This window comes from Octopus bimaculoides, chromosome 8, assembly GCF_046866305.1.
Source record: "Octopus bimaculoides isolate indiv1 chromosome 8, ASM4686630v1, whole genome shotgun sequence".
NCBI lineage: Eukaryota > Metazoa > Mollusca > Cephalopoda > Octopoda > Octopodidae > Octopus > Octopus bimaculoides.
In genome coordinates this window covers 69,529,845-69,542,344 of record NC_142935.1, presented here as the reverse complement: position 1 = coordinate 69,542,344, position 12,500 = coordinate 69,529,845, and the positions used below count along the sequence as shown (strand labels likewise).

The 12,500-nt window shown below is 36.7% G+C and overlaps 1 protein-coding gene across 1 annotated transcript in view; it reads left to right on the top strand.

Annotated features, from left to right (window-relative positions):
• Nucleotides 1-12,500, top strand: part of LOC106867808 (atrial natriuretic peptide receptor 1) — an 898,165-nt gene that overhangs the window by 775,954 nt on the left and 109,711 nt on the right. Inside the window, exon 12 of the mRNA XM_052970159.2 lies at nt 3,995-4,066. Coding sequence (XP_052826119.1) covers nt 3,995-4,066 — 72 coding nt within the window. The remainder of the gene's footprint in view (nt 1-3,994; nt 4,067-12,500) is intronic.

Below are 12,500 nucleotides of genomic sequence, written 5' to 3'. Positions count from 1 at the left end.
ATGCGTGCCTATTAATCAACATCGGTGTGACTTTTCCAGTATTAATGAACGCTGTTTGGTACGGTGAATCTCTTTATGATACATCTGGATTGACCTTATTGTTGTAATTCTTGTTGTTGTTGTTGTTGTTGTTGTTGTTGTTGTTGTTGTTGTTGTTGTTGTTGTTGTTGTTGTTGTTGTTGTCACACACATGCGAGCGGCGAGCTGACAGAAACGTTAGCACGCCGGGCGAAATGCCGCTACGTTCTGAGTTCAAATTCCGCCGAGGTCGACTTTGCCTTTGATCCTTTCGGGGTCGATTAAATAAGTACCAGTTACGCACTGGGGTCGATATAATCGACTTAATCCGTTTGTCTGTCTTTGTTTGTCCCCTCTGTGTGTAGCCCCTTGTGGGTAGTAAAGAAATAACGCATGCATTCATGCACACACTCATATAAACCTACACACACGCACATATTCATTTATACAGATAGATAGATAGATAGATAGATAGATAGATAGATAGATAGATAGATAGATAGATGGATGGATAGATGGATGGATGGATGGATGGATGGATGGATGGATACATACATACATACATACATACATACATACATGCATTTATACACGAACCAATACACATGCACATACAGTCGAAGTCATATATACATACCATTACACACATCCTCATCACCATAAATATCCATAAGTGAGTGTTTGTATATATGTGTGTGAATGTGTATATGTATAGATAGACGTACAGATGAACATCTGTTGTGGGGGAGGGAGGTACACTTTGCATGTGTACGTGGGGATGCTGAAAAGTTCCTGGCTTTCGGAAAAAGAAAATTTCAGGAGGAACAGTTAATTATGATTTTATTCAACATGTGCCCCTCTCAGATTCACACACTTTACCCAACTTCAAAAATAAGTACTGAGGTCAATTTATTCGGCTAAAACCCTTCAATGTGGTACTCCAGCATGGCCCGGGTCCAATGACTAAAAGAAGTAAAAGATAAAAAGATACGTTTATGAGTAAGACTGTATTGAACAGTATGTCCTTCTCTTTTCTAAGATGGAGGATGTGATCTCAGGCAGAATTGGTTGGTATTCCTAACAAACCAAGAGAGCATACAGTGACTCTTATCTGGTTCGTGTTGTTATGAAACATAATTCCGCAGATCTATGATCAAAATCATTCCAACCGTTTCCATCTAAGTGCTTTTCATGCAGAGTTTATATATGGTGACTTTATCCTATGTGCCCTAATAAGAAAGATGTTTGTCTATTTTTAGCATATAGAAAATCATATTTTGACATCCATATTTTTCAGTACAATAAATCATTAACTATCTTATCAGAAAAATTTTTAATCAACCAAAACTTAACAAAAAAGGCGCAGGAGTGGCTGTGTGGTAAGTAGCTTGCTTACCAACCACATGGTTGCGGGTTTAGTCCCATTGCATGGCACCTTGGACAAGTGTCTTCTACTTTAGCCTCGGGCCGACCAAAGCCTTGTGAGTGGATTTGGTAGACGGAAACTGAAAGAAGCCTGTCGTATATATGTGTGTGTGTGTGTGTGTGTGTGTGTGTGTGTGTGTGTGTCTGTGTTTGTCCCCCCACCATCGATTGACAACCGATGCTGGTGTGTTTTCGTCCCCGTAACTTAGCGGTTCGGCAAAAGAGACCGATAGAATAAGTACTAGGCTTACAAAGAATAAGTCCTGGGGTCGATTTACTTGACTAATGGTGGTGCTCCAGCATGACCGCAGTCAAATGATTGAAACAAGTAAAAGAGTAAAAGAGTAAGAGTAAAAAAGGTTATTTCCAGCATGTGGGCTAAATTTCACAATTTGCATAAAAGGGAAAGAAAACAATATCTCATCCAAAAATAAAAGTATTCTAAGAATTCAAAATGTATCAACTTTATTATGTCTGAGAGATAGCTGTTTGCACAAAGTATCCGCGCTCAGCTTCCAACACGACCTAAATACGACGCCGGAAGATAGTACATGCATTCCAACTGTATCATGGGAAGAACTTCGATCATCTTGATCTTGGCCATCAGCTCGGTCTTCATGTTGCAGGTAGAATGGGTGTTGTCTTTCTCAAGCGCGCCCCACAAATAGAAATCCATGAAATTTCAGTCGGGTTAAATTGGGGCTGATAAAGTTGTAGAAATCTTCCAACAACCACTTCTGGCTCTTTCAGGAGGTATGGCAAGGGATCGAATCCTGCTGCTGCGCATATATCCTTCCAGCACCAAGCCTCTCCAGTCAGGATTTGACCACAGTCTCTAGTAGCACTGACCCGTCTGAACGGAACCTAAAGTGCTGTTCGAAACGCCTGTTGTGTCCCTTCCTGCTAACCACAACTTTGTAGTCTCCGTTGCAGCTGCCCATGTCACATCTTACAGTTTTGAAAGTATTCACAGAGTATTGAGCAGCTGTCGTGATGTCCGCATTTTGATATTTGGTGCGAATCAACATGATACGTGTAACTTTTTTCCGACATTCAGGTGGCTTCCGGTTCTCCAGGTCAGCTATCATTTTCTCAACTTCTACTGTAATCGTTATGCTCTCCAACGTCGTTGATAGTTCACCAATATATCAAGCTGTTCCTGAAAATAGAGACATGAAATATCGTCAAGTGTAACCCGAACATCTTGTACATTCAGTTTATCATTTTTATCGTTTAGTATCAAACCGCATAAGTGCTTTGCCTGGATCCTAGCCACGGTGCAGATTTTATTCACCTTCTGATACAATGTGATTTGAAGACGAAACTTCTTGGATATAATTATATAAATATGATTGAAGCATCACTGAAATGGTATCCATCGTAATTTTTTTGTTACGCTATACTTAGATTTCTATTACCCATTCTATTTTCATCATAAATTCCTGTCACTTCCCCCGCCACATCCCACTCCCCTCTAATGCATATTTCCAATGTTGATAACTTGGAAATCTAGTGAGTTAAATCATTCTAAAAACTTTTTTCCTTATCTTTGCCTTTTCCTTCGATTATAATTTACTGTTCCGTTAGGGTAAGATCAACAAAAAAGTATTCTATCTTGTGAGAGATAAATAGGATTCAATATATTCAGTGTTTTATATTCGAGCTACTATTAGTTTCATGCTGTTAAAACACAATAAACAGACAAGCTTGTACAGCATGCCTTGTGTTTACAAGCAATCTTTCAGGCTCAATTATATAATATGGCCTGTATAAAATAAGTGCTACTAATAGTTTCTGACCATTAAGACACGTGGTTAATCAGTTTTTATAACGTGCTTTTTATCTCCAAGCAATCCACGGGCTTTGAGGACATGGTATGTTTTGTTTGAAAATTAGGATGCTGTTACATGAGAAACCGCGAGAAAGAACAAGAAAAACGTTGATGCAAAACGTGTAAGGAGAAGACAAACAATGGATAAAAACGGAAAAGAAAGGAAAGAAAAGAAAGAAAATACTTAAACGGAGAGGCATCCAAAGGCTACGAGATAGCAGCTCAACACGAAGAGTGTAGTGTCCTCTAATTCGCCAAAAGAAATTTGTCCATATGTTTGCATTTATTGAAAAATTCGGTTCTGGAATTAAGTAGTGTGGTGGACTTCTTCGATCTTTCTGTTACGCATAAGTTGCATTTCTTAGTTCCATTTACATATGGCATGGATCTTTCCACGATTCTTCACTTGATTGTATGTGATGTGCATTTGGTTTTCAAACCCTGTACTTAGCTACAACTTACTGGCTTTACTTTTGTTGATGTGCTGGAAAGAAGACAAATGATTTGTATAAGATTTTTTTTTTAAATAGCCTTCGCATGAACCGATGTAATTTTTCTTTCCAGTAATCTTAAAGTGTTTTTTGCACTGACCCCGATTGATCTAACGTACATAGCTACATACGTACATACATACATACATACATACATACATACATACATACATACATACATACATACATACATACATAATTATATATTATGTATTTCATTTCATTTCAGGACATCCTGGAGAACGATGAAATAAAACTCGACTGGATGTTTAGATATTCTTTGATGCAAGATATCGTTAGGGTAAGTACAACCATTACTACTGTTCATGTGTATAGATTCTGTACGATAATATAATGAAGAAAAACACGGTTTCGTATATCTATATATATATATATATATATATATATATATATATATATATATATATATATATATATATTATATTATATTATATTATGTTATATTATATCATATTATATCATATTACATGACACAGAAACAATATCAACATAATTTCTATTGGGTTTGCTTGCTCACTTGATTTTACAATGACATACATGGTCTCCAAAAATTGCTTGTCATGCAATAGCCACCTAATCTGTGGCCGGTCAAACACCAACCTTAATTTTCTCAGAAGACAAAGCTGTCTCAGTGTTTCAATATGTTTTACACAGGATATGGTGTGTCTAGTTTTACATACTATATTGTGTCGCCCAGTTTCTTGCCAAAGTAAGGTAAGCTTTCTTCAAAAAAATCTGTGATTTTATTTCAATGCCTGGGTAAAGTGTAATATCCACAAATACAGCAGAAATACAGCAGAAATCAGTTGTTCTCAACAATATGTCTATCCTTCTGGCTGCTTTTCGATAGTTATACAAACAAGAACTCCGTAAGCTAAAGGTAGTTACTGAGAGCGACCATCAGTGAGTGTGAACGCTATTATTGCACTTTCTTCAAACACTTCATTCATATATTTATATAACCTCTCTCACCAAGCTCCGACAATCATTCTCGCCAACCTCCGAAAACCTCTCTCGCCAACCTCCAATAATCTCTCCCTCCTCCAGCTGACAGTCTTTTTTTTTTACTTTTTCGTAACGGAAAATATACCTTTACTTTTTTTGTTATGTTTTATTATCATTGCACCTGGACCACAGTAACAAACGTATCCTTTTCTAAGGTTGTAGAGCATCATTTTGGAGTTTATTGGCTGTTATCTCAGGCAGGATGCGTGAACGAATATGTGAGTTCTTTTGTTGGCTCCGTGTTGATTTAATTGTAGGGATAATATGCACAATAGTCTATGGCGTTCACTCTTTCCATTGCTAATGAAGCGTCTGTAGTATCGACTACCTCTCACCTCACCCCACCTAAATGGCCCGACACCGTACTAACTGTGCCGTCCACACCGGCTTGCAACCTCTACACGTCTAGACTTATAGAAGATAAACTCCTTTAGTTTATCTTCCACTTCTAACATTATTCACCTCCAATTGTGTAATCACTCCCCTTCTCTCCCTCTCTCTCTCTCTCTCTCTCTCTCTCTCTCTCTCTCTCTCTCTCTCTCTCTCTCTCTTTCCCTATCTATCTCTTTAACTCTGTCTCTCCTTGTATATACTCTACCCTCTCCCACTTGCACTATCATCCCCACCATCGTACACTACAAGCGCTCTGACTCACACCTCATTAGTCTATTACAATATTATATCACACCATTAAACTATCACACCTTCTATAACCACTTTTCTTTCACACATTACACGATCTTTTGTTCGGTAACTTGTTTCAGTCATTCAACTGCGGCCATTCTGGGGCACCGCCTTTAAGGGCGTTTTATGCGATAACATCGATCTCATGTACTTATTTCAACATACTACTTAATAGATATTGATCTCCATCTATCGAATTACGAGGTTAAGTGGCTTGACATTAAGCTACACATCTTCTTACCGGATTATGCCGGTAAACTTAAGTACGGACATAGAAATATGTATATTATATTGTATTATCCTATATTATACTATATTTTATTATATATTTATATGAATATAATATATATTATATATATATATACATACACACACACGCACTCACGCGCGCGCACCCACACACACACACACACACACACACACACACACACACACACACTCAAGTATACATATGTTCCCTTCAGAACCAAATTTAGCAATCACAAGTCCTCCTTCAATATTCAGCGGAAGCAAAATGTCGCAGCCGTATCAGGCGCATATGATCATTGGAAGAAAGCTCCACAGATCACAACATAATGTGGAGTGCATTGGGAAAGTACAAAATTTACTCCACTGGCAGTGAGAGATGCAGTCTCTATGTGGCTGAGAAAAGAATTATACTGAAGAACTCTCTTTACTCGGACACTAATTAAGAGCGAAAATTTCCGATCTTACCCTCATAAACACAGATATGTCCTTGAATCGTGGAGGACTGAACCATGAATATAAACGCTAGAGTTTCCACCATCGGTATTTCTCATCACCACAATCTGAGTTTTTGAGATTTTTGTAGTGATTAACGCACACTACCCGTTATTGCTAATAGGCATAAGTCCTCTCCTAAGTGTATTCGCTAACGCATAGGAGTGGTGAGCTACACTCACCGCTCCTGCTCACCTTCCACCAAGTTTGTTGAAGGGCGATATCTCCCTCTCCACACTCACTTTTTCCAGGAGAAACATTAAACTGATGAGGTTTTTGTCGAAGAGGAAGGTGACTGTCCTCAGCCCTTTCAATCTTGCCCACCTCACCATCTCTTTTAGAAGAAGAAGAAGAAGAAGAAGAAGAAGAAGAAGAAGAAGAAGAACCAACTGATAAGACAGCAGTATCATCTTTGTGTAGATTACGTGAAAAATCATTTGAGACAGACGTATAATTAGTAGATACTCAAAACTAGCCCAAAAGAAAATTAAAAATCAAACGCCACGAAAAAGTGGCAATGTGAATACACTGGGAGTTTTTTAGAAAGTATAGACTAGGATGTTCCAACAAGTGGTAAGAGCACTACCCTTTGCCAGTAACAGAGAATGATCAGGTCAAACTCATATGGGATATGCCACTACACACAGACAAAAACTACAACATAACCGACCAGATATCACTCACCCGCGGAAGGAATCCTAAGAATGAACCTCCGTCAACATATCTATACCTGCAGACCAAAATACGAGAAAGTCAGGAAGTGCCAAGACCTAGCATTGGATGATATCTGCATCCATAGAGCCTCGAATGTGAATGTGATACCTATCGTGATCGTTGTACTTGGGACCGTCTCAAAGAAAGCAATATTCTGGCATCAAAAGCTACGAATTCCAAACTTCATAGGAAGTATTTTGTTGGCAGTAATACTTGGAATAACACCTGTGAAATAAAAGTGTTCTGTCTCTAGCTGCGGGATGGAGCTGAGACGTGACATATATAACTCAGAAGATAGGATAATAATAATCCTTTCTATTATAGGCACAAGGCCTGGAATTGAGGGGAGCGGGATAGTTGATCGCATTGACCCCAGTTCTTGACTGGTACTTAATTTATTGATCTCAAAAGGATGAAATGTAAAGCCGACCTCTGCCGAACTTGAACTCAGAACGTAAAATAATAATAATAATAATAATAATAATAATAATAATAATAATAATAATAATAATAATAATAATAATAATAATAATAATAATAATTTCTGACTCTGGAACAATCCCAGCAATTTAGAGGGTATAGAGTGTGTCAATACTTGACTGATACTTCATTTAAACGAACCCGGATCGATGTTGACCGCGGCGGGATTGGAACTTAGAATGTGAAGAGCCAGAAGAAATACGCAAGGATTTTTATATTCCGAATCTTTTCTTTGAGAGGCCACAAGATCCTCGCATAACATATAAAATGTTTTATGCAAAACATGTACGGGTACACAAATGCCGTCAAGGCACCCTCTTTGGTTTATTATCATCTGAAATGGTCACAGTTGGATCAGAGCTGTGTTGCTAAACAATAATGACTACGATAAAGATGCGTCTTTAAACTGAATCCTGCCCCACCACCGACAACAACAACACTTCAGTAATAAATATCTGACCATGTTACAGTGATTCTATGAAGAATTTAGGTGAATGAATCGTTTCCAAGGAAACCACTTTAATATTGATAAATGCTTTCGAATGTAGAACTAAATTATTGACCAGACGAGTCTATCAGGTTATTTCTAGTTTTGTCTATAAGCATTTACACTTTGTCTTCATTAGAAAGGCCAAATGTTTTAAGCCAAAATGTAATTTAAATGATTGCCTTTGAAATACATTGTTAATTAGACGAGACATTTCCACCGTAGATAAATTTCAAGAAGTTTTCTTTAATCGTTTAATGAGATGTCGTATAAAAGTACATCGGTCACCATTTACCCTTTAAATCTTCAAGATAATTGAAAGTTTCTTAATTTGTTCTATTTATTTCTGTGGTTGATTAATTGGTTTAGAGAGTGTATTTCACTGCATCGATTACTGCTGCTATTGCGATATAAGATGGTGCCACTTTGGCGTAGTGTTTCGGTGTTAAGAATTTTGGTTTTCCTGAAGTTAATCTTAAGAAATGTAATATACCTCATCCCAAATATATGTCTTGGCATTTCTGCAAACATTATGAGTAGTTGCCAGAAGTTTCAATAACTTCTGAAGCCGGAGCGAAAAGTTTAATATTTGTTAAAGCAACGATTGAAAATATTGGAGATGGGCCAAATGCGAAAGAGACACACACATGCGCTTCGAATTATAATTGCCAGAGCTGATTAGTAAATGAATAGAGCTTTTATGTGATATTGCGTGTGTGTGAGCTAATGAATTAAGGTTAAATGATATTCTAACTAAAGAGACCCATATATATAACAGGTAGAGACAGTAGTTCGATCTTCATCACTGATCCTGCATTTAACTCCGACTGTGATGTAAACATTTAGTACTGACCACGTCAATCCATTTTAGAGACTTTTAAAGTTTACCTAACAGGAACTCAATCTAGTGTAAATGGGTACCATGGTTGACGAGTGCCAATTTACCACCTTAATTAGCAAATGCACCATCTTCATCTGATTATAAGTAAACACAATATAATGCAAATGCCTTCTAATTTCGAAGAGATTTTTAAGAAACATTAGAAAGAGAATCCACTCAGACTCAATCTGTCTGAAAAACTGTAATTAAGTCAAGCTAACGCTGCTATGTAATGAGCAAATTAAAAGCGACAAAACTGTTTTAGGACTTGTGGCAATAAATAGTTAATGGAAGACGAAGCTAATCTTAACCAGGAAGTCAGTCTCTCCCATAAGTAATTTACCCATCTACATTTATAATGGACAATGAAATGAAAGAAGGAAATAACAATGAATTTGTCTAGAAACTGAATGAAACACCAACAACTGGTTTGGTATCATAAACTGGAAATTGGCTGCTCAAAGCTTTGTCCGCCCAACCATTTCATCTTTACATTCAAGAGATGGTTCTGGCTCTCAAAAGTCATATCCTACGCTCACTACATTGAACTACTGACGCTTCCTTAACAGGTCAGGTTACTCGTCGTGGATATGATTTTTATCTATGGAAAATAGTATCACAATGGTTAAAAATTGACGCTCGTTGGAGTAAATAGACTTAGTTTGGTAAGAATCTGAACCCTATGTGACTAAAAAGAGTTAGTTTGGATTGTCTTTTGATGTTGCAGTGTCATGGGGACTTGTATGTCCATAGTGACTTGTATACCACATGGGGACTTGTATGTCCTCTATTTCGGCCATATACCGTTGAAAGCTACATCATCTCTGGCTATTCGTCCATATTATACCACGAAAGTGATCACAAAACAATGGCTGACGTTAAGATCCTTGATAGTGTACCTTGAACTTTTTCAAGTATACTGTGAAACTAGTTTATGGACAGGTGGGCGTTGTAAATATTTGGATTTGTGCTTTCATCTCGTTTTCTACTTTATTTTATACATCCTGGAAAAAGAATTAAGACAAAATTGGATCCAGTAGAATTTGAACTCAGAAGACTTTATTTCCAAGTTATTTCACTATCAGAAAAACATGTAACATCAGGTTTCTGATATTCTATGTAAGAACTAACGTAAGAATAGTTCTTCACAAAAGTAGCTATTGCCGCTTGAAAAGGGTAGGCTATTATAAGCCGCCTCTACGAAGGCGATGAATTTGCAGGATCGTTAGCACGTTGGACGAAATGCTTAGCTGTATTTCTTCAGGTTCTGTACATTCAGACTTCAGTTTCCGCTGAGGCTTTTTTTTTTCGGAGTCGATAAAACAAGTACCAGTTGAGCACTGAGGTTGATGTAATTGATTTGTTCCCTCTCCAAAAATTTCAGGCCTTGTACCTATAGTAGAAAGAAAATATGGCACCTGTGGTGTCAAACGCTTTCTCCTTCATTTACGAAAGGAGATTTCAATCAGCATGTCTGCAGTAGCTGTTTCTAATTCTTTCTTCGATAACTTAAGGCAAACTGACATGCTTCTTTTAAACAAAGTGCAGCCATGAATTTGTCCTTTAGTCCAAATGTTTCATATCTATGGAAAAGAGTGGTTTCACAGAACAATTTTGGGCAATGGAATTCGATTAGTATTCGCCACATTTCTGCTTGATTATGCATGTGTACGCGTGTGCGCGCTTTTATCTCTATTTTTGTGCATGTTTTCTCACTTGTGTTTCCAGTTATGCTATGCTTTTTTTGTTAAGAAGAAAGACAGAACTTTTGAAGAACAGCGCAGCCGATTATATCAACCTTAGTACTTGACTGGTACTTTATCTTTTTCGGTCTCAGATGGATGAAATGCAAAGTTAACTAAGATGAAATTTGAACTCAAAAAAAGTAAAGAGATGGGAAAAATATCTCAAGGCATTTTGACGCTCCGCCGATTCTAATAATTTGCCGCCTTCATATTTCTAACACAGGCATAAGGTCAGAGGGTTATGGGAGGGGAAGGAACGATGATGTTGATAATGTAAAGTACTTAACCGCTTCTTTATTTTCGACTCCGAAAAAATTTGAAGACAAAATTGGCACCTACAGGATTTGAAAACATAGCATAAAATTACAAATTGCTAGACAGTTACAGGAAAGTCTGAGAGTTTTGTTTCCAAGTCATTTCAGTAAACCAACATGTAACATCAGGTTTCTGATATCTTACGTAAGAACTAACGTAAGAATAGTTTTTCACGAAAGTAACTATCACCTTTTAAAAATAAAATCTCCGTCTCTTCGCCATTCCATTTGCCACGCTCTGAGAGAGTGTAAGAAGTGAGTGGCTGTTGGAAGCTGTGGAACTAGGTACAATATTGGTAACACTGATAAGAACGTCACTATTTCGAAAGTAAATCGATAATGTTCAGTTGAACTCAGCGCACTGGATATAGAGATATATTGATAAGTAAATACCTGTTAATTTATTGATTGCATAAAGAAAATAAATCAATATGTTTGAGAATTTAATTTGAAACCGGATCAGTTTAACTTGTAGCTGACAATACCAACTTGTTCTGGATTCAAAGCCTATAATTTTAGGAAACAATAAATTCTAAGTATTGACTTTCGTGCATTTCCAATTCCATTATCGATTCAAGTAAATTGAAATGACTCCAACTGAGAATCTGAACCGGAATGTTGGATTGTTCACAAGAACTTTGTTATACTCTTGGAGAACGAGTTGCCTATTGTTCGGTAAATATGTGACCAAGGAAGTTGAAAGTCTGATTGGATATTTTAGCATTTCGAAACAACGCTATTCTGAGTTCAAATATTATTGAGATTTCTTTCGTTCCCTCTGGTTCAATTAAGTATCGATTTTTAGGCTATATGTTCTGAAGTTAGAAAACGATATTCAGCCGGTTGTTTTTGTTGCTGTTACTTGACTCCTGATCAGCTCAGACCAAATTAACCTAAGGCGTACCAACCGTGACTTATTTATCTTTTTCTTTATATATATATATATATATGATCACATTCTCTACACAATTTCTGTTTTAAGACGGTAAGATATAAATTGAGAGATTTTTGACAGCTACTTCTAGCATAATCTCTCTCAATGGTTCCCCACTTGATTGATATGAAGTTAATCGAATTCTCTGCCACGGAAATTAAATAGCATGTGGTAGACTCTAAAGAAGAGGAATAAAGCTAAAACATTTTAGAAATATGTGTTGCTGACATAAAATTCCTTTCATAGTTTTCATGTATACTGAAGAAGAAAGTGAAATGGGAAGTTTTTAAAAAACATGGACATAGTGACGCAATTTAATAGAAACGATGTAATTAGTGATTTTGCAGAAAGATGAAAAACAGCTGTTCGGATACCTTTTTTTATTCCCCTTGGAGAAAGGTCTGGTTTCTTTAATAAATGGACAGAACAGTCTGATTTATATTCGGAAAATAAAGTAACACATTATTCATTTGTTCCAATGAGACCAGTTCCATCGATTCGATATGCACAACATCAAACCGCTAGTGATTTTTTTTCTTTTTGTGCATAATTTTTTTTTTTTTATAATTTTTTTTTTTTTTTCTGTTTCATCAAACTATCAAAAATAATGGTCTTGATCCTCAAAGAAAACATTTCTTTTTTTTTTTTTTTTTCCTTATCTTCCACATAAAATCGTGCTTACCAATTTACAAGTATGAGTAATACAGAATCTTTTATGTTGTTTCTTGAA